This window comes from Corvus brachyrhynchos, unplaced genomic scaffold (genome assembly GCF_000691975.1).
Source record: "Corvus brachyrhynchos isolate BGI_N302 unplaced genomic scaffold, ASM69197v1 scaffold661, whole genome shotgun sequence".
Lineage (NCBI taxonomy): Eukaryota > Metazoa > Chordata > Aves > Passeriformes > Corvidae > Corvus > Corvus brachyrhynchos.
The window spans coordinates 36,474-63,948 of NW_008236246.1; the positions used below are offsets into that span (position 1 = coordinate 36,474).

The following is a 27,475-nucleotide window of genomic DNA, read 5'->3' on the forward strand; positions in this document are numbered from 1 at the left end:
CGCTGCACTGACCGCTGCACTGCTACCCCGGCCACGCACTGACCGCTGCACTGATCGCTGTGGCCACGCACTGACTGCTGCACTGACTGCTCCTGCTGCACAGTGACCACTGCACTGACCACTCCTGCTGCACAGTGACCACTGCACTGACTGCTCCTGCTGCACAGTGACCACTGCACTGACCACTCCACTGATCGCTGTGGCCATGCAGTGACAACCGGACTGACCACTCAACTGACCACTCTGCTGGCCACTCCTGCTATGCAGCAACTGCTCCAGCCATGTTGTGCCTGCTCCTGCATGGTGGCTGCTCCTGCTGCATGCTGGCCACTAGACTGACCTCACCTGCTGCACAGTGACCATGCTGGCCACACAGTGACTGCTCCCACGCAGTGACCACTGCACTGACCTCTCCCACCATGCAGTGGCTGTTCCTGCTACCTGCACAGTGATTGCTCCCACTGCCCTGCAGCACAGTGACCGCTCCAGCCCTGCAGTGACCACTCACACAGTGCAGTGACCACTCCTGCTTCACAGGCTTCTGTTGCTCACATTCGTTTATTATTTTAAAACACTGACAAAACACATCACACCATCATCTATATATATAAATTTACTTTTGTACCACTATAAATTTATATATATAGAGCCTTTAAACCTCTGTACGTTCAGGACACACAGTTCCAGAATAGCTGCACTGGTTACAACAGAAGGATTTTCATTATGAAAACACAGAGAGGAGGCGCTGATATCAAAAACACAGAAAAAAAGAAATTAAGAAAGAGTGCAAAATGAATGAAAGTGCAAAAAAGCTTTTGTTATCATAATCACACTCCCTCCATAATATGGTCCCCATTCCCCCCTCCAAGGATTAGCGAGCCTCAGGCCCCAGAGGGAAGGGCTGGGCTGGAGGAAGGGAGCCGAGCTGCAGCCCTCCTGTCCTTCCCTGTCTGCACCGAGCTCTCCTGGAGGATGAGGAGTGAGGAACCCGAGCGGCCAAGTCACACCCCTCCCCCAGCTCCCTTCTCCAGCACTCTCATTGCACCCACGGGCCCAGATGTGCCCCTGCGGGCAGCAGCTGCCCCAAGCCCCCAGCGCTCCCAGGCCATTTAGAGGGTGCTTTTCCCTTCTCAAAGTTCTTGTGATCGCCATGGAAAGCAGTGCAGGGAGGCGAGGGAAGGTGGCTGTGCTCTGGTGGGGCAGGCATGGCTGCCCTCCCCGCTGAGCTCCAGGCTGGCTGCTCTGATGGAAACAGAGACCTTGGATCGCACTGTCCCAGTGCTGCCCATTTCCACGAGGAGGAGGAAACACTTTCCCAGGAGGCTCCAACTGCTCCCATGCACCCAGAGTCAGCCGCAGACCAGCCCGCCCAGAAGACACCCCATATCTGAGGCTGGAGCACATAGTGGGACTTCTCCCACGGCTCCAGCTAAGCCCTGCCAAGTCCAGCTGCAGGGCAGGAGCGGCAGAAACAGACACTTGGGGACCTCCACTCAAAAGAACATTTGACTTGAAGAATTCTTCATTGACTTAGAAATTGTGGCTGATGTCACATCTCTCAGAAAGGCCCCAGCGGGGAATCTGTGGGCCAGCCCCAGCCCCACAGTCCTCTCTGGCTTCTTAGTGACATGGCAGTGAACTTCCCTTGGAGGAATCTGGTCAGGCAACAGGGGAAGCACAGAAAACTTTGGTGCCTCTGCCTTGGTCAAAACTGTCCTTGATGGTCCCTGAGGGGGGACTCCCACTCAGTGTTCTGTGGGGATGGAGGACCTGCCAAGGCCAGGAGTGCAGCAACCCCTCCTTCTCTTGGCCTTCCTGCTGGGACCAGGGACAACTGCTCACGGAGGACACATCACCCGTGACCCTGGGATGGGCGTCTGCCACCTCCACAGCCCCAGAGACCCCCACCCTAAAACACACCAACATCAGGGGAATGGTGTCATGGTACTCCCACGATCACCCATCCACACGTACACGATGCTTTGGGTTTGGTTTTAAAGGACACAGAAGGTTATAAGTTTTAACAGTAAATAGCCCTTGACCACCTACAAACCCTGTAACTCCCTCACCCAGACAAATCCAGCAGCTTTGTACCCCAACAGGTCCATCAGCCCAAGAGGCTGAGGAAGTGCTGCTTCAGCAGGTGTGTGACACAGAGCTCCCATCTCCCATCACCCTTCCAGTAGGACTGGTGTTCCTGACAGCTGCTCCCGGCACAGAGCTCAGACCCAGTGGGCACCTGGGCTCCAGCTCTGCAGCCAGACTGCCCAGGCAAGGGGCAGCACCCTGGCAGTCCTGTCCAGGTCGTGTCTGCTCTCTAAGAAGGTGAGGAGAGCCCAGGGCAGGCGGTGCCGTGGCTGGCAGTGTGGGGATGCACCTGTGCCTGTGTGCCTGGTGCCCAGGCAGAGCACGGCTGGGTTGCACCTGACAGCAGAGCAAGAGCTGGTGGTGCTGGCTGTACCCAGCCCTGGGGGGCAGCCAGGGCTTGGCTCGTGGCTCCTCTTCCCCTTCAGTGGGATCTTCTGAGCTCCTCACCACCTGTGCTCTCCCAGGCAGCCCTGTGAGACACAAGGCTCTCCCTCCTTCACAGTAGTTTCAGATCTGATGCCTGGGTAGCAGCTCCTCTCCCAGCACCCTGGGACAGCGCTCAGTCCCTTCCCCAACAGGAGTAACGACTTCACATGTGGGAATTCAGCAGATGAGAACAGGATGCTTTCCTAAGATGGGTCCTTGCAAGCTCAAGGGCTGTGTCCAGTGTGAGGGAGCCTTTTCATTCCAGATCACACCTGGAAAGGTCTCAGCACCATTCACAGCCTGGGTTGAAGGTCCCAGGGCTCCTCCTCTTCTACGCCAGCACAGTGGCCCAGAAAGACACTGCATCAGCTGAAGAGACCGAAGTGCACACCATTTCCTGCAGATCAAGGGTGGCTTGGGGAGTGACTCTGGGACCCAGGGACACAGCTGTTCCTTCTCACTCCCTCTCTCCACAGCTGGCCACACTGCAGTGCTTGAAGAGATTCAAGGACATAAAAAAGGAAAGGAGAGGGAAAGCTGCCTAAATCAAACCCAAGCAATGACAAAACAAAGACATGGACAAGTTGCAAGTCCTGCATGAAGAGCAAGCAGCAGACGTTTCAAGAGCAGGTCAAACGTGACCCCAAATATTCAATAACAAAGAGTCAAAATGCTACATTTCCATGGGAAGCCTCGAACAGGTTGACCCAGATGTGACAGCGGCTCCCAAGGCAGCGCTGCTCCAGGACACATTGCTGGTGCACTTGCACACATCTCTGCATCCCTGTCTTTGGGCACTGGGAAACGGGGGAAATCGTTTTGTTACTGGTGTGTCATTGCTGGGAATGGGAAAGGAAGAGCACCTGGGACTGGGCCCCTGGGCAGGTGGCCATCCTCCAGCACTGCACGGCCACTCCCTGCTCCAACAGCTCCCACATCAGGCATGCCAGGGTGACGGACCACAGAGAGCAGTGTGGGCACTGCCAGGAGGTACAGGGGCCTATCAGAAGCTGCTGGGATTCTGCCAGGACCCCCAGGCATGTTGGCTTTTCTGGCTCTGCAGCCCTTTGTCCCCTCCTCAATTACAAGGGACAGTGTTACATAAGCATTCCCAAAGTGCCTGTGGCCCTGTTGGAAAGGTGCTATGTTCTGAAAAGGACAGAAACAAACCAGGTAAGTGCTGGCTTTCTTTTAGCTCTGCAGGTAAGGGATCCAGGGACAGCGGAAGATCTCTTCAGACAGCAAAACCTGGGTGCCTTGTGAGGGCAGAAAGTGGGGAGAAGGCAGCTTGGCAGAAGCAGCACAGCAGCCTTCAGAAGTGACTGTGGATCTGCCTATTGGAGCAATGGATGCTTCTTGTCCTTGGCAGCTGTCTCCACTCTAGAGAGGGCCTTGCTCCTAATACAAGGACCAAAGAGGGCCTGACTTCCTTTGTAGAGGATTCTTTAATAGGTGCAAGGGGAACAAGCTATCCAAGCATCCTTTCTCCCAGAGAAGTGCTGGACAAAACAGTCTGAAGTGCAAGAAATGGAGCCTGTTCTGCACCCAGCCAGCCCTGGCCCAGCAAGGCCCTGGGGCTGCTGCATTCAGGAAAGAGGAATAAAGCACAGGCGCTGGTCGTGGGCAGAGCAGCAGCCAGGATAGCTGCTCCCTGAAGGGGCAAGAGGTGGCCACTGGTTTGCAGTGTGGCACAGGGGCAAAGCAGTCATCAACTGGCCTTAAAAAGGGAAAGCCAAAAGAATTCAGAGAAAAAGGCAAAATGAGCAGAAGCTCCCCAAGAACGTCCCTTGGAAATGGTGTTCGCACAAGTACCCCCAGAGGATCACACTGAGGGAAAAACCCCAAATCTCTCTCAGCTGCTGAGCAAAGGCAAGAGCAGCCTTTAAGAGGGTGTGAGCATGGATGCAGGCAGTCAGTCCCTTCCCCTGCCTGGCTGGCTGGAGCAGTGCTGTCAGCCCCCGCTGTTACACCCTCCACAGGGCTCCGCCAGCCCTCAGCACGTCCGGCCCGGTGCAGGCACAGCAGGATGTGGGGGCAGCTGCGGCGCTAAGACGGGCCAGTGCCACGTCCACCTCCTTCCCTGCAACCGCCCCCGAGGCCTGGGGTCAGCCTGCAGCCAGCGCTGCAGAAGGACGGCGTGGAAGGAAGAGGATGGGAGATGGACTGGTGGGAGAGTGGAGAGGTGGCATCCAGGAGGACACGAGCAGGACGTGACAAGCTGCGGTCGTTTGGGGGAGTCTCTGTCCTGATCAGACAGTTTCGCAGCACCAGTGCTGAGGGAGGGTCCCAGCTGGGCCAAGAAAAGTCACTTTAAGGTGTCATCAGCGTTCTTGAACATGAGGATGGCATTGTAGATCTTGAGTGCCGGGCCCAGCTTGACACTCATAATCTTGACGATGTCAGCCTGCGTCAGCAAGAGGAACGCCTCGCCATCGATCATCTGGGGAGGAGAGCAGGGACAAAGGCACTCACTGCAAACCCGGGCTGGGACTCCTGGGAACAGCCAGCACCAGCACGACCTGGGCAGGAGCCACAGGCGACCCCAGAGAGCAGGGCAGGGGCCACCCACAGCACTCCCACACTGCCCTGGGGAAACCCCAGCTGGCAGCTCACAAGCCCAGGAACAGGGCAGAGGGGGAAAGGCCCTTCCAGGGGCCATCCCAGGAGCTCACACTGCAGCCAGGTTGAGATTCTGTGCTGGAGCCTCATGGGCACAGCACAGAGCCACCACAACCTGCTCTGGGCATTCCCTGCTCCAGGGACCAGCACCCGTGGATACTGCCCTGGTTCAGCTTTGCCTGCCCGAGCACCCCTGAAGCACAGGGGCTCTTCCTGGACAGGCTGTGACAGTGGTGTACCCAGTGTGCCCAGGATCAGCCCCGGGTGTCAGAGCCACCCCCACACGTCTGCCCACAGAGGGTCCAAAACCGCCGACCCTGGCAGGCAGCAGTGCCACCCGACTGCTGTGCTGCTGAGAGGGGCAGAGGGGGAAGGACAAAAGGGTGAGGAGGAAGCAGCTTCCCTCAGGAGGCGATGGTGCTCTTAAGGCTGCAGCACCATCCTCCTCCTGCCCCCATCTGCATCCCCTCAGAGGGACCCTCCATCCCCCATGCTGGGAGAATAGGGCAGCACAGCTCCCTGGGGGTCCGCAGCTCCCCTCCTGCCCTGCATGGGCACAGCCAGGTGGCTGCACACTCCCATGCAGTGGGGCTGCAGGGCGGGACCACTGCCAGGTGCTGGATGTGCCCCCAGCATCCAGCAGCAAGCCACTGCAGGAAGGCCACTGGCCAATTCCTCCTGGCCCCACTGGCAAACAGCTGTCCTTGGCCACCTGCTCTCATCCACCAGCCCTTCTCACCTCATCCTTGAAGAGCTTGGCTTGGTCCTCGCAACCCGTCAGAGTCTGAACAAAGCTAAACACCTTGGAAGAAACACAGAGAAATGCCAAGACAGAGCAATGTTTCTGACTGGAGACCCCCCTGAGCCCACACCCTCACATTTTGAGCCCTGCAAGGTGCCACAGGGCTCTTGGGGCACAGGCTGCAGTTGGTTTGCCCTCCCATGCCAGAGCCCACCCCTGGCCCCGGGCACAGGCACTGGCCTCCCCCAGCAAAGGCTTCAGCAGCTCCATCCCCACCAAGTGTCTCCAGCACAGCGAGAGGATTACCACCGAGGGCCGGGGCAGGAGAGGGGCACCCAGGGGGGTAATGGGGACATCAGGGGATCATTAAGGCTGGCAGAGCCCTCTGAGATCATCAAGGCCATCCACTGACCAGCACTGCCAAGGCCACCACTAAGCCATGCCCCCAGGTGCCACATCCACACAGCTTTTGAACACTTGCAGGCATGGTGACTCCACCTGTGCCCTGGGCAGCTGTGCCAGTGCCCAAGAGCAGGCAGGGGCTGCTGGGGCTGGTGCCAGAGCTCTTCCACCCACTCAGGCATTAAGAGGGGTCACCATGACTGCCCAAGAAAGTGAACAAAGGTGACAATGTGTCCAGCAGACCTCTCCTCGCTAGCCCAGCGACGTGGCCACTGAAGTGCTTGGTGCATGTGCCATGGTGCTGCACAGCCAGGCAGGGCACTCCCAGCCACGCCAGCACATCAGGGACCAGCATGGAGCCTTCCAAAGCACCTCACCTCATCAATGGTCCACTTGGCCACCGTGGCTGCTGAGGTGCCAGCCACCCCCGGCAGCAGCTTGCAGTGCTGCTCCCAGCACAGGGACAGGGAGCGGTCGGGGTGGGCGGACAGGGCGGACATGAAGAGCGACTGGTGCATATTGTCTGAAGAAATAGCTGGGGATAAAGCACAACACGTGATATGAGGTCAAGGACGAGAACATCCCATCCAGCTATCAAGAGCTGGTGGCTGTCCCTTGAATCAACAGGGTGTCAGTGTATCCAAGTGTTCAGTTTGGTGGGATTGGGGATGCTGGGGAAAGAAGCTGAGACAAGCTAGGCTTTGCCTTGTTCTCATGACCTTCAATCATTTGTTTTCTAATCACCCCCAGCGCTGGGGTAGGTGGCAGGACAGCCCGTGGTGAAAAGGGTGCTGGATGGAATGAATACACATCAGGCATCTGCTTCTGTCAGGCATCAGAACTAAATGCCAAGCCAACTGTCCAGCATCAGTTTCTGTGTGGCAGCAATAATGTGGCACTTCACAGCCACACTGAAATTTTGGGGCACAGCTTCCCACTATCCCTGTCTGAAGAGGACAAAGCACCACAGAAAATACACTGCCATAGAGAGGATCCTAATTCCATGCCCTAAAGCACTCGAAGATTCCCAGCCATAACCCTGGAGCCAAACCGAGGGAGCTTTGTGAGCCCTGGCACAGGGCAGGGAGGTCCTTTATCGATGGTCAGCTCTGGCAGCTGACCACAAACCACTGGGGCACACCTGTGTGAGCCAAGGGAGACCTGCCCCCAGCACGCCCACCCACCCCAGCTCCTCCGGCCTTGCCCTGCAATGACACCGTGGCAGAGGATGGCACTTACTCTGGAAGTCTTCCTGCTGGATCTTCCGGTACTTTGGAGGTCTCCCTCTAAAGAGACAGGAAGACTGATGTCCAGCTGGGCTGCGACTGGCCCAAGGGCCCTCCTCCCCAGCGCCCAGAGCAACGCCTCGGCAGTGGGAGCAGGGACCTCTTGGACCCTGACCCAAAGGGTTGACAGCCAAAGCCAGAAACCGTGGGAAGAAAAAGCGAGAGAGGTGCCCGGCAGAGGCAGCAGGACCGAGGCCAAGGAGCCTCTGTGGCCCGCTCACCCCTGCCAGGGCGGGCAGTGGCGGCACAGGGCCCCTCCCCGCGCGGGGCTCGCCGGCCGTGCCCCTACCTCCCGTGGTGCCGAGATTTCTTTCGCTGAGGGAAACCCATCGGGCTCCTCTTGCGAGTCGAGGCCTCGGTGTCGGACAAGTCAGCCTTCAGCCTGCCCTGGTTCTTCTCTGCCAGCGGGCACCCTGAGAGGCAGTAATGGGCTGTGAACCTCCCCGTCACGTGGCCTGACCCATCGCAGCCCGGTGTGGGGCACTTCCTAGAGAACAGAGGGGACACAAGCGTTGGGCCCAGCTTGGAGCAGCATTGGGGGACAAGCCAGCAGGGCCACCCTTCTGCCCCCGAGCACGGGCAGCCAGAGCCCTGGCCATGGAAGGCAGAGGAAAGATGCGCTGACCAAATTCCCGGGGCGGGGCCGCTGGGGGCAGGGGCAGGGCACAGCCAGTCCCTCCAGGTACAGACCTTGGCCATCTGCCATCCCTGCAACCCTGGGCAAGGCACCAGCGTGCTGATCGAGCAGCTCATTGGGGCTCACAGAGTCTCCATCTTGCCCCCCTTGCCTCCACAGGCATCCAGACCAGCCTCAGAGCGAGCAGGACGTGAGTGCCAGGAGCGTGGCCAGCAGAGAAACCCCTGGGAGGCAGACCTGCCCTCCCCATCCTCATGGCTACTCCACCATACTGGCTCCTCCTCACACCAGCCTAGGGCTGGGGTTGGCACTAGACCCAGCCTGGTTTCCCCTGGAAAAGGTCCCTCAAGTGACTGCCTGAGCTGGAACCGTGCACTGCTCCTTCTTGGGACTTCCCAGCTCAAAGCCTGACAGGGAAAGGCACCCATGAGGGGTGGGGGGAACAGTGTCCTCACAGCTGGTGTCAGTGAACAGCATCCACACCGTCCTCTCTGTAGCCCACAGGTGCCCATGGGTAGGTGGACACACAGGGCACCTTCAGGCACAGGAGGGGCTCACAGGGGTTACTCCATCTGGGGTCCTGGTGCCACCCCGGGGCCCAGCCTGGAGGAACAGGGGACAGAGCCAGGCGTGGGGTGAGTGCAGGGAAGGGCTGGATGCTGGTGGGGGTGGCAGGTGAGGAGGAGCAGAGGAAGAGCTGGCCTGGCCCAGCAGGGAAGAAGCTGTGTCCCTCTGGGCTGTGCTGGGGAGCTCACCTGTGGTGAAAGCTGTACTTGGAGCTCTTGGAGTGAGGGATGCTCTTGCAGCCCAGGCTTGGGCAGCCCCCATGGCCAGAGGAGGCTGGTTCCTTTGGCCCTACAGCCGGAGGAGAGGAACAGGAGAAAGGCTGTCACGGCTGCATCCCTGGGCAGAGCCAGGGCTCTGGGCTCCCTGCCTGCACCAAACAGGAAGCACTTTTCCAACTGACAAATCCATGGAATGGCTTTTCCTCCCTGCCCATCCTCAGCCAGAACCTGCCCTCCCATTTCTGTGCATGGGCAGGTGGCAGTGACAGTGGGGTCTGGCATGATCGTGCCCTGCGAGGAGGAGCTGACACAGGTGCAGCACTTACTCAGAGGAGGCTGCAGCGGGTGTCCAGTTTTTGAGCACCAGCCCATGGGATGGATGTCTGGATGATCTGCATCAATCCAGAAATCATACACGTGGCTCCAGCCATCAAAATGGATCTGGGGAAGCAAGCAGAGAGGTCACCTTTCAAATCCCAGGACACCTCTCCGAGGAGCTCTGGAGCCCTCTGAGTTGAGAGCAAGCAGCAGGGTAGAGCTGAAGTGCAGCACAAGGCTCTCCACTCCTGGAGCTGGGCAGTGGCACCTGCCCACCTCTGCACACTGTGCTTCCACAGAGCACTCCCAGCGAGCTGGGAAGGGCAGGAGCAAGCCAGCACAGTGCCTGGACACTCATGCTCCAGCACCCACCTTTATCCTGTGATCTTCCACATCCTCCACACTGGCCACTCGGATGAAGGAAGGAGTCCTCCTGTCCACTGCCTCCAGCTTCATGTTGACCAGGAAGCCGTGGGGTGGGCGCTGCAAGAGCCCAGTCAGAGGGAGCAGGGCCCTGCTTCAGGCTCCCGTCCCCTCGGCGGCTTTCTCAGCACTGTGTCCTCCTCGAGCCCAGCTCCCAGCCCTGGCCTGGCCAGGGAAGAGCCATCCCAGCTCACAGTGCCAACAGGAGAGAGCGGGAACCAGCTCCCTGCATTTGAGCTGTCTTTAACAAGATGTGCCCCAGGGAAGGTCTCCAAGAGACACATTTTGGGGATCCATATTGCAGCCACCCTTGGCTGGACACAGCTGCTGCTGGTGCAGCTGGAGACAAAAACTAATCAAGCAAACCTAAATTATTTCCCATCACTCAGCTCCTGTCTAGCTGAGGGGATGGTCATACTCCTCCTTTTTGCCAGTTTTGAACTATTTGCCCAGGATAGCCCTGACTTCCGAACCCTGAGTGTAGATCCAAAGCCCAGGCCTGTGGCAGGAGAATATGGAACATCACTGGACTTGTCACAAAAGCAAAGACCTGACAATGAAGAAAACCCAAATTCCTGCCCAGGTGGGGTAGAGCAGATGATGTGACACTCACCACTTTAAAGGCCCAAGCAGGGACAGCAGATGCTCCAGTTTCTTTCAAGTACTTTTCCCAGGTGAAGTTGTCGGGATCAGGATAATCTGGAAGGGGGAAGATGCAGAAGGTGAGACATGCCTGCAGGAAGTCAGAAAGTACCCCAGAATGCCACACTGCCTTTAAGGGCCAACCAAGTCTGTGCCAGGCACATGGGAACCTGAGAGACACCAAGAAGTGCTGTTATTTTCTCACAGACCATGAAAGCCACAGTACAAGGAAGCAGAAACAGCCAGGTGTGCACAGACAGCATCTCCGAGTGGAGACTTGGCCCAATACAAGCACCATGCTGCACTTGAACATGTGTACAGGAGCCCTGGCAGGAGGTTTGTGTCCCCAGAACCCCCACTCCACCCTGGGAAGCCTGTTCCCAAGGGGATGCACTCCCAGGCTGCACCTGACTGACCACTGACTCACCTTGAGGAGGTGTGAGGGGTTTGCCGTGCTCATGACACCATCCAACTGGGTGGATGTATGGACTGCTGGGGTCACACCTAGAAAACATACCCAAGCTCTTACACAGGGCCCTCTGCGGGTGTCTCCCCACCACTGGCCCCCCAGGAGCCTCTGTGCACTTACCAGTAGTCATAAGTATCATCCCAGTTGTCAAAGTGCACCAGAAAGCGATTGTCCACCACGTCAGTCACTGTGGCAACACAGATCAGGGAGGGGTTCATGCGGTCCACGGCTTCGAGCTTCATGCCCACCTTGAAGCCTGGGGAAGCCTCGTGCTGGCAGGAGAGAGGGGCAGGGCTTTTTCAGAGCTGCAGCCCCAGCTCCTTCCTCACCACTTCCCTTGCCTGCTGCAAGGAAACACCTGCCCAAACCCTCCCCAAACCAGACCCTCTCCAACCTCCAGGCAGGCCTGGGACCAGCCAGGCTCTCAGAAGGGCAGTGTGCTGCTGTGCATGCAAGGAAAGAGGAAGGGGGTAAGAAACTCAGCTTGGTCACACAAAAAAAGAGGAAAAGTGATCTTCAGACCCTCAGGATCTTCTAAAAGCAGTAAATTCCAAGAGAAAAAAACCCTCCAACTGACACTAGTTCTGCTTTTGTCCCAAAACACTTGTTTGTGGTCACAATCTTCTGGTGTCAGCAGCGACCAATGCCTCAGGCATGGCAGGAGGAGCTGGGGTGGGGCCCTTCTCCCTTCCTTGCCTTTATTTCTTGGATCCAGAATCTGTGCAAAACACTGCATCACACACACTGGTGGGCTTGTTGCAGCAAAGAACAGCAGGGGTTAGACACAATAAATAACTTGGAGAGGCTGATTTGCCAGTAGTTAGAGATTCCTCTGCAGCTGACAAAGGAATGATCAGCATTTTTCACTTTCCTACATTCCCACTTTCCTTACCCAAGCTTCCACGTGAAAAAAATAGGCAGACACAGAAACAATGAAGACACAAAACAGAGACAAAGGAATTATACTTATGAAACATTAAGTGATGTGTTTTTAGCCAAATAATTGTTGAGAGTAGTGGTTATTTCTCCTCACCAGTACTTCTGTAACAAATTTAATTGTCCAAGAGATCCGCCTGGATGAAACAGAATCAGACCAGCACCAATTCTGGGCATATCAAATGAGTGTCCAAACTCAAACTACAGATCCTGAGCAGCAAAGTGTGCCACATGTTCCTGGCTCTTGAGCACTGTGGGCTTGAGGGGTGTGGAGTGGACAAAGCGAAGCCCAGTGCTGGTGGAAGCATTTTGCTCAGCTGGAGGGGACAAGTCACACCTGAACCTGTAGGCTCTGGCAGGAAGGAGATGCTGCTACTCACAGTGTTTCGGACCATGAAGAGGTGCTTAGGAGCTGCCTGAGCCTTTGTTAACTTCAGGTAGTTTGTCCAGCTGAATTCTTCTTCCTTATAACCTACAACCCCTCAGGAAGAGAAATGAGAGCAGTGAGTTCAGAGCCAGGAGGATGTGAGGGTGAGCCTGGCCATCCCTGACACACTGTCACCCTGCCAGCATGTCCTGCTGTGGGCAGATGGGATCTGTGGCAGCCCTGGGATGCCCAAAGCCTGTGGCTGAGGTCTGATGGATGGTTTTGAAAGCGTGTTAGGAAACACGAGCAGTGGAGTGGAAATCCAGAGCAACAGCCCCAAAATGTGAGCAAGCAGAGATGGGTACGTGGAATGTTGTCCTGTGGAACAACCCCAGTACAGCAGCATCCCTCCCTGGCCCCATGGAGCCACCCTGTCCCCACCTCAAGCTCTACATCTGGCCCACTCTTCATCCCTCTCCTTCGGCAGGACCCACCACCTGAGTTAACTCCTTACCTTTGGGGGGCTGGAGTTTGTGCCCTGTCTCCTCAAACCAGCCAGCAGGGTGGATGTCAGGGGAGTCGGCGTTCAGCCAGAAGTCATGGCACTCGGAGTAGCCATCGAAGTGGAGGCGCATCCGGTAACCACACACCTGCCAGCAGGGAGGGAGGAGAAGGAAAGGGCCATGGAGACCTGCTGCTGTCCCTGGCTGAGCATCAAACCCCCTCCCCTCCCACACACCAGCTCAGCATGGGTCACTTTGGGAAGCCAGGAGTCAATCACAGGCCAGTGCCCAAACTGGGAGGCACAAACCAGTCCCAAAGGGTGTCCAGCACGGAACAAGGTCAGTGCAAAGCCACCACAAGCCAGCCCAAAGAACGGATGTTCAGGCTGGTGCATTAAATGCCATGGTGGGGCATCTTGCTGGATCCAGCAAGTGCAAAGACTCCACTTGCTGTACCCTAGGAAGTTGCTGGTGCAGGGATTTGGCTAAATGCCACACTGGCTGCCTGGGGAGCTCTGCGAGGCAAGGCTGGTTCGGCTGCCACGCGGCTGAGTGGAAAGTGGGTCTGCATGGACACAAGGAAGAGCAGTGGGATGCCTCCACACCCTCCATCTCAAGGGCTCAGACCTGTCTTAGGGACAAAAGCTGTTGCCATCACCACAACCCCTCCCCCGTGCTGTGTCAGGGTGATGGAGAGACCAACACAGCTGCACAGTGCTGTGCCCTGGCCCTCTGAGCTGGCAGGGAGCTCCCTGCTTGTTTGCCTGAGGTGCTGGAGCAGCAGCTCATCTCCTGCAGTGACAGGCTCTGTCTCCTCCAGGGGCCAGCTGGCAGCACCTCCCCTGCCCCAGAGCCTCTGGCTGACCAGGAGCCAGGAGGAACCGAGAAACATGGGCACTGGAGGCTCCTTACCTCAGCCACTGTCAGGATGAAGTACATAGATGGGTGCTGCGGGTCAATCCCCTCCAGCTTCATCCCCACTTTAAAGCCGTTCTTGTGCTGGGAAGCTACTTGGTACTGGAAACAAAAATTAAACTACAATGTAAAACCAACACAGGGAGTTGGGTCTAGAACCTGCCAGGGGAGCAACCACCAGGCAATGGGAGCTGCTGGGACCAAGAGACTGTGGGCCACAGGTTATGTTGTCATCCAAATTTCAATTTTTTTCCCATAGAAGAAAACAGTGTTCCACCTCCTTACGGATTTATATCTCTTGATATTGGCAGGGCAAAGTGTCCCTGGGGTAGAAGCTGCAGCTGGGGGAGTGGGGCATGGGCCTGACTTGTTTGCAGCACAGCCTCAGGAGAGCCCACCTGGCTTCCAAGAAGGGCTGGAAAGGCTCCACCACCCTGCCAGAGTCACAGCAGTGTCCTAGGCAAAGGTGGGGTGCTTGGGATGGGGGCCAACACCCTGCTGGGGAATGAGACTCAGGGAAAATCAAAACTGGAGGCTGCCTGGTCACCTCCAGGTGACAACGGGAGCTTGGCTATTGCTCAGAGTCCCGCAAAACAGGGAAGCAAGGAAGAGAGGAGAAGGAGGAGGGGTGGGAAAAAAAGGGAAAGAAAAGAGAAGATGAAAGAGGGAAAAAGACAGGAAAATCCCAACTCACATCCTGGAAGAGATCTAAAGGGGCAGCGACAGCTTTCTGCTCCTCCAAGTAGGACGCCCAAGACCAGCCTTCTTTCTTCTCCTCACTGGCACCTGAGCGCAGCACAAACGCACACAAACGCTGCTGAGGGGCCGCTGCAGCCCCGCCCCGCTGCCTCGGGGCCGTCCCGCTCTCACACTGGTCCTGCATCCCTGCAAAGCTCAGCACCATCCTACCACAGCCCCTTCTCCAGCAAACCTGGCTGGCTGCACGACGAGGGGCAGAGCCAGGAGCCCCCATGGCCCAAATGTCCTGAGCCATGTCCTAGTAAGGCACCTGGGATAGTGGAAGGTGTCCCTGCTCATGGCAGGAACCAGATGGGCTTTAAGGTCCCTTCCAACCAGTCTGGGATTCCAAGGAGTGTGAGGGACAAGCCATCCTGGGCAAAGCATCAGGACACCTCTGCAACCAGACCCTCCTCCAGCCAGAATATCTGCTATGTCCACACAGGATGGATGTGGGGCAGCCAGCAGGATCCATGCAGAGGTCTGGGAATCATTCCCAGCTGCAAGGGGCTACTAGGCACTCAAACCAGCAGCAGGCTGACATCCCAGCTCTGCCATCCTCTGCTCCAAGACAGCCACCTGAGCCTGCCGTGGCACAGCACCGCTGCTCTGATGCCCTAGAGAAGTATTTGCCCATGTGACAAGACAGCATCGTCCCTTCATAGGCAGGGAGGTGACCATTCATGCCTTTGAGAAGGCCACAAAGGCCTTGCCCAAGGCATGTGAGACACAACCCAAGTCTCTTGCTCTTCAGCTTCTTTGTCTCCCTAATTTGCAGCAGCTGAAGGGACTCCAGGAGTGCTGTGCCTATTCCAGTGCTGAGGAATTCACAGCTACAGGTCAGCCATGGCAGACAGCCTCAGGTAGGGCAGGCCACAATTGCAGGGGAAAACCAGACCAACTCCTTCCTCCCTTTGCCTCAGGGGAAGAGGAGATGGAAAAAACCAGAAACTTAGGGAAGAAATTAAAGCTGAACTTCAGGGAGAAAGGTGACTAACCTTGCTTTGCTGACACTTCAGAATGAAAAACCTCTTTATTATTCATTAGGACATAGAAATAGTGCCAGGCATGGCTGGGGAATCTGTGAGTACAAGCTCTGCACTTCTGTGGAATGACAAATACACCAAGAGTCAGAGCATACCCTGACTGCTGCACTGAGGCATCCAGGTGTGTATTTTGTTTGCTGAAGTACTTCTAAAATGAGAGAAAATAAAATGCTGAAATAACAAAGCTCATCACTGCTTACTTGTATGCAGCAGGGAAGGTTACATGCTCAGGGCTCAGGGTGAGAGGCAGGTATGAGATTTGAGATTCCTTTTGAACCGTGGTTAACTCAGTGTAACATCAGGGGTTAATGACACCTGGCCCCTGCCACTGTCCCTCCACTTGGCTATGGAGAGGAGTAGGAAGCTGGAACAGTTTAATTTTAAAATTATTTTGAGTATGACCTTCAGTACTCAAAGACAAAAGGTTTCCCATAAATGTTTATTTTCAGTGTTTCCCAAAGTTTTCCTTCACACTGCAGGGAAAACACCAACCAAGCAAACACTGCATCCCTCAGCTTGTCTCCTTTCCCTCCATGTCGACAGCTCTGCTTTTGAGATCTCTGATACAGTCCAGGAGTAGATCCCCACAGGATGAGACAACCCCAAATCACACGGCTTCAGTGGCACTGCACCTACAGGAGCAGCTCCCAAACTTGTGAGCTCCTGATGCCATGAGGGAAGTTCCCCACGAGCCCATCCAAGGGAGGGCAAAGCCACACGTGGTGCAGTCCTGTTCTTGCTCAGGACTGTGTCCCTGGCAGCAAACATAATGTCCACAAGCCAGTAACAAACTGAGCTCCTGAGGGGAGGGACAGGAAGCTCTGCCCAGCACAGGCCAGTGCCGTGTCCATAGGGGTGACCCCTTCCCATGGAGAGAAAGAGAGGAAAGGAGAGAAACAGAAAGAGACAGAGAGAGCAGGATCAAGCAAGCAGAGGAGCTCACAAGCCTTCAGGACCACGTGCCAGGGCATTGCAGTGGGTGTTTGACCCTGCAGGAGCACCAAAAGGGTCCAACCCTGCAGTGGGACCCCCCAGCCCCAGCAGGAGTGCTCACCCCACCACCCGCCTCGCCTCCGTACCGTGCTGGCTCCCGTTCCACGCCTCAGCCTCCAGATTGCTCATGGCAGAGTCTTCCACAGAGCTTTTCCTCTCTTCCTGCTTTTCCTCCTAGACATGGGAGCAGACAAAACAGAACCCAGGTTCACACATAGGTTTTTGGCTGGGTGTTGTACCCTCACACTGGTGCCCAGGGCCATACTGCACCTCCACAAGGTCCATGGTTTGACCAATGCCTGGCCCAGAAATGGGCTGCCAGAGAATCTGATGATGGGAGCTTGCAGGGACTCGGTGCTGATTGCAGCAATGACACCTGGACTGGACTTGCTACAGTCAGGGCTGGCAAGCAGAGCTTCCTTGCCTTGTCAAAGTCTCTCCCTTCCCCAGGACACCCAGCACACAGACAGACACTCCCCTACTTCAACCCTTACTTCGGTGGCCCACACTCAAGAGAGCAGCTGAGAGAGCTCAGTAGCTACAGCCCAGCCTGGACAGTCTGGCACTGCCCAGGTCACGGTGCTCCACATGCCAAACAACCAGCCCAGTTCTAGGAGCCTTCATCTCCACACATTCAAGTCTTTTTGGCACTTTGGCCAAGCCGTTTCCCTTTTGACCCACAGCTGGCACAGCCCTGAGCAGCACGATGAGATCTGTGCACACAGGGCTGGCCCCCAGCCCCCCGGACACTGGCTGCACACACCCCCTCCCTGCCTTTGTCCTACCATTTGCTCAGATTCATATTCTTCCTCTGAGGGGCTCTGATAGTCCTTCCTCTTTCGTTTCTTCACAGGCTTGAGGATTTCAGTGGCATTGGTGCTGCTGGCAGAGTTTTCCACGATGACGGACCTGCACAGAGGGAGGGAGGGAGGGCCAAGCACTGCAGGCAGTGCAGCACGGTGACACTGCCTGGGGTGTCAGTAACGGAGGGGCTGCTGGACAATCACTGTCCCTCCATTTCTTACTCACACATGTCCCCACCCCTCCTGATGGATATATGCACACAAGCTGCCAAGAGTTAGAGCCAAGGACAGGCCACAGTCACCCTGACTCACTTGGGTGTCAGAAACCTGAATCCAGGGATGGATCAAAATGGATCTAATTTTGTAGCAGGGCTCTAAGCTGCACCAGAGATGCTGGAAAACAAATCCCAGGAGTCACACACTGGTCAGGAGTAGGGCTGGAAATGCCTCCGTGACCCGTGGCCTTCCACTGCTGCTCAGCCTGGAAGCCCCCACTGCAGCAACCTCCTGCTCCAGCAGATCCATGTTTACGAGGCCACAAACTGGGCAGGAAAAAATCTGGCTCCCTCGCTTCCTGCTGTTCCCTTGGGAACTCTTCCTTCCCCCACCCTGCCTCCAGGAACAAGCGGGACCCCCAGCACCTGCCAGGGGCAGACGCGCTCACGTCCCTTGCTGGAGCACGTGGAGCAGGGGAGGGAGGGCAGAGGGATGGACAGGGCTCTGCAGGGCACAGGCCCCCCCTCCTTTACCTCTCTTTGAACTGCTGGTGGCAGTGCTCGCTGCAGAAGCCCCGGCCTTCCCGGGCCCCGTCCCACACGTGTCTGCGGCCGCAGGTATCGCAGTGGCACAGGCCTTCTGCTGCCGGCAGCGTGGGCTGCTCCGGCACGTCTGGGGCACAGAGAGGAGCAGCAGTGAGGCACAAGGAAGGACAGCAGATGCAGGAGGCATTTGCCTCGCCCATGGAGACATCAGACAGCATCTGCTAGATGGTGGTACCCACCCTACAAGTGCCACCACGGTGCCCTTACCCTGAGCCACGGTAGGATTGTCTCTGCTGGGAGGTGCCACCTCTGAGTCCCCATCTTTCTCTGCGTGACCCTCCTTTACAGCTTCCACAGGAGGCATCTTATCAGCACTCACCACCTTCAGCGTCCCGTACTCATTAATCCGGAACTGTGTCATTGAACAAAAAGCAAGAAAAAAGGGTTAAGGAGGACAGAAATGTAACTGGGTGCTTGGCCTGAAAATGAGGGACATGGTTTGGTCATCAGTGTGCCTGACAAGAGGACAGCTCTTCTGAGGACAGAGGTGAGCCCAGCACCCCAGGCCCTGTGAAGGTGCCCTGCCCACAGCCTGTGCTGGGCACACCACGGGCACTCAGGTGACACCAGCACCAGCTGGTGCTGGCAGGTGGGTGCCTGGAGGATGCAGTGCCCTGAGGCTGAGCAGCAGCTGAGAAATGGGTGCATTTTTTGCAAGCTGTCATGCACTGAGGGTACCCCTGAGGCACCCGCTGCCTGCCGAGCACAAGGCCGCTGCTTCCAGGGTGAGGACAGGAGCTTGGGCAGAGCCAAGTCCACAGCACAGTTTGGGAGGGAAATGTCCTGTCCTGCACAGCACATAGCACCCCTGTGCCTCCCTAACCCAGGCACCTCGTGTGAGCTCTGTGCTAAGCTCATGGGATGGCAGAGCCTAGGGATGGGGCAGGAGAAGAGCTGGAGCAGCTGAGGGATCCTCCAGCTGGAGTGCAGGTACTGCCAGGGGCCACAGCACATCCTGGTGCTCCCTGCCTGGCACAGGCTGGGGGATTTACAGCAGTGGGGAGTGGCAGAGGGGGCAAACCCAGTGGCCCAGGGCTACACTTACCCGCAGGTTACTCCCAGGCAAAGTTGCCACCCCATCTTTCCACTCCAGCACACGGACTGTGCTGCAGGTCTGCACCCCGCTGATCTGGGGAATGACAGCAGCTGTGATGGGCTCATTGCCTGCTCCCCTCTCTGGCCTCTCGGCCCCTGTGCTTCTCTGGGGCTCCCGGGGGAATCGCTGGATTTCTAAGGTGCTCGTGGGAAGGTTGATGGCAGCGGCGTTTGCTTGAGAAGGGAAGAAAGGAGACAAACAACCAGAGGCATACACAGAACACTTCACTGATGCAAACAAGGCTCGAGGGCAGCCCAGAATCCCAGAGGACATGGTCTCCCAGGTGAGGGCTCTGCTGTGGGCCAAAGTACAGGCAAGCAGAGTGACCCAAAAAATCTGCAGCTAGTAATGGCTCGTGCTGGGGGTGGCTCCAACACTATCCACATTCAAGGGTTTCTACTCCAGCCTGGTCTCAGACTGTTTCCATGCCCAGGATGCCCTGAGGCGACAGGAGTTTGCTGGCAGGCTCCTGGACTGCAACTTCCAGTTTAGTTACATTTCAAAGCAACACACTGTGCAACCTAGGGCAGTGAGAACAGGAGCAGGAAAATTTGGGAGATCTTCTTCTAGAGAACAGCCCTGATCTCACCTAACACACAACCATGCTTTGCTCAAACACCTCCTGAAAGACACCAGTCAGCTGCACTCAAAATTGTCCCAGTTTTCAAGAAGGGTAAGAAGGATGACCGTGATAATTACAGGCCTGTCAGGCTCACTACAGGGCTTGGTAAAATTATGGAGAAGGTTATTCTGGGAGTTACTGGAAAACACTGGAGAGACAATGCAGTTGTTGGACACAGCCAACACAGGTTCACAAGGGGAAGTCCTGCTTAACCAACTGAATTTCCCTTTATGGAAAGGTCACCCCACTGAGCTGACCAAGCAAAGCCAACAGATGAGGGTTTCTAGGATTTTAGCAAAGCTTTGATACTGCCTCTCACAGTACCCTTCTGGACAAAGTATCCAGCCCAGAGCTCATCCAGTCCATTGTCCATTGGGTGAACAACTGGGTGATGGGTCTCCTACAGTTGGGCTCAAAGGCTTACAGGAACTGGGCGCACATCAGGCTGGGGGCCATTGCCACTGGGGTTCCCCAGGGTTTAGGGCCAACGCTCCTGAATATTTCATAAATGATCTGGATGCAGGAATTGATTGTCCATTAAGTAAGTTTATCAATGACACTAAATTAGGAGGAGCTGTGGACTCCCTTGAAGGTAGAGAGGCCTTACACAGAGATCTGGATAGACCAGAGAGCCAGGCAATCCAATCACCGTGTGTGTGAAACAGGAGTAAGACCTGGATTCTGCACCTGGGACAGGATAATCCTGATTAATTGTATGACCTGGGGGACAAGACTGGAGAGCTGTCCTGGGGAAGGGGCTTGGGGGATTTGGGCTGAGGGCAAGTGGAACAGGAGCCAGCAGTGCCCTGGCAGCCCCAAGGGGGACATTGGGGGGTGACTGTCCTGCTCTGCTCTGCACTGGGGCAGCCTCACCTCGAGTCCTGGGGACAGTTTGGGCCCCTCAGCACACAAAGGACATCTGAGGGCTGGTGTGTGTCCAGAGCAGGGCACCAGGATGGTGAAAGATCCCGAGGGCAGGACTTGGGAGGAGCGGCTGAGGCCACTTGGCCTGTTCAGCTGGGAGGAGAGAAGGCTGAGGGGTGACCCCATCACTGTCTGCACCTTCATGGTGCTCCCCAGGGAAGCGGTCACAGCACCAGGTTCAGGGAGTGTCTGGACAAGACTCAGTCCCTATGGTTTAATTTTAGGTGGTCCTACCAGGAGCAGAGGTTTGGACTTGATGATCCCTATGGATCCCTTCCAGCTTGAGCTATTCTGTGATTTCCATGATAACACAGCAGCCCAGGAGCCCACAGCCCTGCAGAGCAGGCACCCAGCACACTACGCTGCCCTGGCTCAGGGCCCCTCGCATCAGGGCCTCAGTTTAAAGCTGCATCAAGAAGTTTTGATCACCCACAAACAGTCCAAGTGATGTGGGATAGCCACAGAGAACCTCTAAGATGGCAACAGCAGCTTGGCTTTGCCTCCCAAGGGAGGCAGCCCAGCTACACAAGGAGTGTGGGCTATCAAGGCTGGGGGGCAGCAGTTAGAGGGGACTGCTCCACATACCTGGTATGATGAAGGCAGTGGTGGGCAGGTGGGTGCTCTGCACAGTGCTCTCGGTGGTGACCACGTGGACACTGACCTCCCCAGCAGCACTGCCCTTGGTGCTCCTCACCACCTCCATCTCCCCCCTGCTGTCCATCACCTTGCCCGGGCACACAGCAAGGCCCTGCGAGGCAGCAGGGAAGAAATCAAGTTGGGTACCAGCATAAACACAACAAAGGAGCGAGGAAGTGGCTGCACAGGATGGTCTCTCCCAGCAGAAACCCCCGCAAGACGCGTTAAAGGTCCACTGAACCCACACGAACATCACAGCTGGCATCAACATGACCCATGAAAGCCCTTGTTGTGAGGTCCCAGCTCAGAGCCTGCAAATGCTGAGGGTTTTTTCTCACCTGGCACCACCATAAGATGGTACAAGCACGCCAGGTCCACCACAAGCTGCTCCTGGCTCCCACGGGGGCCTACAATGCTCCGACAGACTGGGACTGAGGGCTGCCAAATCCCACCCTGGAGCAGGCAGAGCTCCCTGCAGGTCCCCTTCCAGTTCTCCTGCTGGAGTGTCACCCTTCTCTTCTAAGTGGCTGCAAGAGAGAATTGCACAAGTGACAGGAGTTACTGGGGGGAATTTGATGTCCCCTGTACCCCACCTGAGTTTCTCACGGGCCTGGTGATGCTCAGCCTCTCTAGCCATGAATCTCAAGGAGAAAGCAAAGTGTCAGGGCCTTGAGGGCACACCTGGGCCTCACTAGCTGTGACCAGACCCCTACCCAGGGGCTCCACATTGTAGCAGCACCCTCTCCAAAGCACTTGCTGCTGGGATGGAGGCAGGGCTACACAGAGGACCATGGTCATGTCTTGGCCCCTTCTGATGCAATTTGAATTTGAAAGGGAAAACATCCACGTGGAAAACAGGATACTCATTTCGGTGAAGCAGGGTTAACTAAGAATTGGGCTACCAAGGCCAAAGTCTGGAATTTTAAAACCTGAGACATTCAGATAAAGGTGCTACCATCAGAGGGCACAGAGTGGGGTGGTGTGATCACATTGAGGGGAAGAGCTACTTCTCCCAGTTCTGTCAGGTTTGTGACCAGAAACACCTGATGCTCAACTGGCAAACAGCACCCACCCTTCAGGCTCTCCAGGTGCATAAAAGCACTGTTAAGTGTCAGGACAGCTGAAGGAACTGAGAAACTAATTCGACACCAGACTCCAAGTGAAAGCCAAAATGAATTTAGCAACCAACCTGTTTCGGTGCTTCCTAATACCCAGAAGGAATCTGTCTGCTTTTTTAGACACTTAAATCCAATCAATCCTTAATTCATCATTGGGTCAAATATTTCAAGGACAACTCCTCATTTTGTGGGAGCTGTTGGCTGTTTTTAAAATTGAAACAGAACTTGGGACTGGAAATGCCCAGAAAGGAAGAGAAATAACTAGATCCAGTGCTCAGGTTTGTGATGCTCCACCCAAGTTTCTCACAGTCTCTGATGTGAACACAAAAGCAAGTATTTGCACAGGAAATGCCCAGCAGTAGCCAACATTAAGGTTTAATTTTAGGTGCCAGGGGCAGGGAGTTGGACTTGATGGTCCTTATGGGTCCCTTCCAGCTTGAGATATTCTGTGATTGTGGTTCACTCTCCAAATCCTTGCAGGGCTAGGCTGGTGCTGTCGACACTGGTTCTCCTGTGCCTTGTGAGGTCAGGGTGAACAGAATGAATTTGAATTATAGACTGTGGTGCTGGTCTTTAAACTGCCAAAGCGAAACAACTGAGATTTAGGCCTTAACCTCCAGACAATCCCTCCGCCAGCAACCTCCTGGGAAAGGCCTCACTGCAGCCAAGGGCACGTCCCAGCTCAGAGGGTCGGGAGCCCTCCACGAGGCAGAGGAGCCCATCCAGCCCACAGCCCTGTCCTACTGTTGGACTCACTGATCTCACAGGTCCTCTACAACCTTAACAATGCCACCATTCTACCACAAACTGTCCCTCCTGTTCCCCTCATCTGTCCCTCAGCAGCAGTGTGAGTGCTTTCCCCAGCACCTCTGGCCAGAGCAACTCCTGTCTTGCTGGTGGAAACCTTTCTCTCACTCCTCACCCCAACTCCTGCCTTTTGAGCACACAAATTCTATTCCAAGCCCAAAAACTATTCCAAGGCCACACATGAGCAGTAGAACACTGTTGGTGTGAACTTGTAAGCACAGTCTTGCCACAGCTGAAACTCAGCGGCTCCCAGGGCTCTCCCACCTCTTGTCAGGGGCTTCCACAGTGTCAGACAACAACCTCCCACCAACCCTGCTCATATCAACCACAGCACACACTGTTCAACTTTTAACTCAGGGTTCCTGGGATAACCCCCACAGGTGTGGGCATGACACAATGCCTGGGCTGCAGAGCTCCATCCCCACCTGGAGGACTGAGAATCAGGATTGGAGATGTTGTTTGCAGCTCACAGTTTTTAAAATCCCGGTATAAAACCTGCTGGAAGCCCAACCTGCTGTGAGGTATCTCAGGTCAGGAGTGCTACATGAGGAAAAGGGGCTCAGCCACAGCTCTGACCTGCCTGGCACCACTGTCACAGCAGGAGAAAGGCACTCGGGATAACCCTGCTCCCTGGGAGCAGAAAAGATGTCATGGAGGGGATGCCCACACCTGAGACAACTCTGGTGGCCTCAGCCCCTGGAGCCAGAGCCCAGGCAGGTACCACTGCCCCAGAGGTCCCTCCAGGGGGTCTCCTGCAAGCCCTGGACTGACCCATATTATCACAGGATAATTCAGGAACCTCAGGAGGTCTGTAATTCAACCTTCTGCTCCCAGCAGGTTGGGATCACACCAGGCTGCACAGGGCTTTACCCAGCCTGGGCTTTACCCAGCCTGATCTTTATCCAGCCTACCAGGATGCAAACCTGCGAATTAGCACAATTAGCAACCCAAACCAACACTTTTCCTTGGATGTTAGGAAAAGGTTTTAACCCCAGAGGGTGGTCTGGCATTGAATGGCTCCCCGGGACTGCCAGAGCTCCAGGAGCATTCGGTCAATGCTCTCAGGCACAGCGTGGGGTTGTTGGGGTGTCTGTGCAGGGCCAGGAGTTGGACCAGGATCCTTATGCTCAGGATATTCTATGATTTGTTCTGCTGATTGCCCCAGACATTGAACAAAAGCTTTAATTATATTACACATGTCCCAGTGACATCTGATAAAGCTCTGCCCGCCCAGACAAACCAGAATCAGGCTTCAAACCCCCCCCCAGCCAGCTTTTACAAGAGCAACAGTGGAGCTGCAGCTGTTTTGGCCTTAACAGTGAGGCCCTGACCTCTCCATTTTTCCTGGTATTGGGTGTAACTCCACATCTTAGAGAAGATGCAGGTGAGCCCCACTCCTCAGCCAGCTGCCCATCCATTCCACAAGGACTCCTCACACCCACTCCTCACTTCTGCCTTCTGCTGAGAGACAGCAAAGGATCCCTGACCAGAAAAGCCAGGAAGCAGAAAAACCACCCCAAGAAACCCTGGCCACACACACTTACGTGTGGTCCCTCCAGAGAACACCACAACGTGCTGCAAAGTGGAATTTCTCCAGACAGCTCCCATCTGGGAGCGCTCTGCTCCCTCCTGCTTTGCTCCTGGAATCCTGTGCTCTGTGTCAGGGTAGGGCTGTGCACATGGAGTCTGTCTGCAGCCAGACCCCACCAGCCCATTCCAGCCAGTTCTGACAGCAGGATCAGTGTCTCTGTCAGAGACAAACCTTCAGGTTCAGGAAACAAAGCACCAACACAGAGCCCGGGTCCCGGCAGGGAAGGGCATCAGCAGAGCACGGTCTGAGCACCCGAGAGAGCTGGGGACACCGGCTGTGCACACACAGTCACACGGGCCAAGCACACTGGCCACAAACCACACACTTTAAGGCAACCAGGATCACTGGCTCTGCTGCTCACAGAGGTTTAGCTCATCAAACAGGGATCGCTGGGTGTTGGCACAGCCGCATTCCGGACCAGCGACCCCGGGGCTTGCAGAGCATCTCTGGGGCTGCTGTACACACGAGTCTCCAGCTCTGCCACAGCCCCACACACACCCTCACACTCACCCTCTCGCCAAGCCACGGCAGAGCCGGGGAATGATCCGCTCCTTGGGAAGAGGAGGGCCAGGCTGCATGCAACAGGCCACAGAGGAGCAGGGAGAGAAGCAGCTCCCGGCATGGAGCTGCTGCACAGCCCCGACAGCGCTTTGTGAAGCATGATCTGCTCGAAAGAGGTGCTTCTGTTCATCACAAAATTGGCTTAAAGTAATCTAATTCAAACAATATTAATGCGTATTCACTTTGTGGCTTCTCGGAATTTTAAATATTCCTAAAACCTGCACTGGTACATGCTGGGAGCCACCCAGCTGGGAGGAAAGGTCCTGCTGGACACCAGGATGCCCATGAGCCAGAAATGTGCTCCTGCAGCAATGCAGAACAGCGTCCTGGGCTGCACTGGGAGCTGTGTCCCAGCCGGCGGAGGGAGGGGATCCTTCCGCTCTGCTCCACACCAGTGAGGGCAGCCCTGGAGTGCTGGGCCCAGAGCTGGGCTGCCCAGTACAGGAGACAGGGACAGACTGGAGACAGTCCAGCACAGGGCCATCAAGGTGATGGAGGGACTGCAGCATCTCTGCCATGAGGAGAGGCTGAGAGAGCTGCGACTGCCCAGCCTGGAGCAGAGCAGGCTCAGGGCACCTCCTCCCTGTGGACAAATACCCGGGGGGAGGCTGCAGAGGGGATGGGGCCAGGGACAGCCCCAGGAGCCACGGGCACAGACTGACACATAGGAGGGGCCCTCCGAGCTCAGGACACACTTCTGCACTGGGAGGGTGGCCGAGCACTGGTGCAGGTGCCCGGGGAGGTGGTGGAGTCTCCATCCCTGGAGAGACTCAAAAGCCACCTGGACACATCCTGGGCAGCCGGCTCTGGGTGGCCCTGACGGAGCAGGGGGCTGGGCAAGGTGACCTCCAGAGGTGCCTCCAGCCTCCCCCAGCCTGAGATTCTGTAAATAATTTTTTTGAGGAATTTCCTCAGCCATAAGAGAGAACTTCTCCATCCTTGCCATCAGCTGAGGTATGGATTTTTAATTACCTCCAGTGGCAAAATTGAGCCTTTAAGAAAGAGCACCAGCTGGGATCATGCTAAAACTGCAAGTGGCACACCAAAACACTACAGAGACCTGCTGGGCTGAGAGCTGCTCCCTGGGATCTTCCCCTGTCTTCTGGCATTGCCCAGGGCAGGTGTTTAGGAGACTAATGGCACTGTAGAAAATATTTGCTTTGTACACACACAGGAGCACTCAGGAACACCCTTGGCACAGGCAGGTGGCCTGGTGGAGAAAGACAATCACACACTTCTTCCCTTCCAAATCTGACTGCTGCTCCAAAGACAGGAGCAAAAGCCTCCTCTGGAACAAACCAGGGGCCACAAAGTCCTGCTCCTGAGTTCTTGTGCAGCGTGGTGAGGTTTGGAGTGGGCCATGGTATTTATCAACATCTCAAAACCAGATGAAATGTCCTTCTGTGCAGTAAGAGGCTGTTCATGTTGCACATTTCAAAAGAGCAAATAGATTCTGTGAAAATGGAGATCACAGGGAGAAGGGCAATAAAGCAGCAAGCCGGCTTCAGCTTTAGGTTCAGACACAGCTGACAAAGCAGAGACACTCAGGCTGGGTGTCACCTGCTGTCCCCAGGACTGTCACTGTCACCAGGACCAGCTTTTAGGCTCGTGGATCTGCTCAGACCCACAAGTGGGGAGAAAGAACAGTTCCCAGTGATCCCATGTGCCACCCCAAAGGGTCAAGGTGACACCATCCAAGCTGGACGCTGAGGCCAGCAGGCAGCCTGAAGCCTGGGCACTTCTGAGGGGCACAGCGGGGACCAGCACCTGCCTCCCACTGCCCCTGAGAGCACCAGCCCTGCTGCACCACCCAGACCTGCACAGTTCGGGTATTTCCCCACACTTACAAACAAATGGAAACAACTAAAAAGGACGGATACCTGACCCCAAAATATTTCTAACTGCGCAGTGTTTTATTTTCTTTTCTAACTAGTAAAGAAATAAATCCAGGACCTGTCCTGGACCATGTGGAACACCCTGTCCACAGCCTGGGCTGTTTGTGCACTGCTGGGCTGGACCAAAGCCCTCCACGCTGCAGGGCCCTGTCCAGGGCTGCAGTGGTGTCAGTGCAGGCTCCGGGACGGCACCTGCTCACCCGGTGTTTGAGAAACACCTGAAGAAACACGGCCAAGCGTCCACCGTGCAAGGCTCTCCCAAGCTC

The 27,475-nt window shown here is 56.0% G+C and overlaps 1 protein-coding gene across 2 annotated transcripts; it reads right to left on the bottom strand.

Moving 5' to 3' along the window:
• Positions 1-539: 539 nt before the first annotated feature.
• L3MBTL1 (l(3)mbt-like 1 (Drosophila)) lies at positions 540-24,265 on the bottom strand. 2 transcript variants are annotated; one of them, XM_008643467.2, is made up of 22 exons: positions 21,576-24,265; positions 21,187-21,349; positions 19,005-19,228; positions 18,167-18,311; positions 17,888-18,026; positions 17,121-17,244; positions 16,422-16,509; positions 14,253-14,344; positions 13,556-13,660; positions 12,655-12,790; positions 12,154-12,245; positions 10,958-11,109; positions 10,796-10,872; positions 10,340-10,425; positions 9,676-9,786; positions 9,312-9,426; positions 8,956-9,055; positions 7,853-8,050; positions 7,517-7,563; positions 6,655-6,812; positions 5,873-5,935; positions 540-4,954 (listed from the first exon to the last, which is right to left on the bottom strand). In XM_008643467.2, the coding sequence occupies exons 2-22, from the start codon at positions 21,320-21,322 to the stop codon at positions 4,820-4,822; spliced, it is 2,523 nt and encodes an 840-aa protein (XP_008641689.1). In that variant the 5' UTR covers positions 21,323-21,349; positions 21,576-24,265; the 3' UTR covers positions 540-4,819. The 2 variants fall into 2 exon arrangements, with proteins under 2 accessions (XP_008641689.1, XP_017602430.1); XM_017746941.1 differs by having other exon boundaries at positions 12,154-12,254.
• Between the last annotated feature and the right edge of the window lie 3,210 nt (positions 24,266-27,475).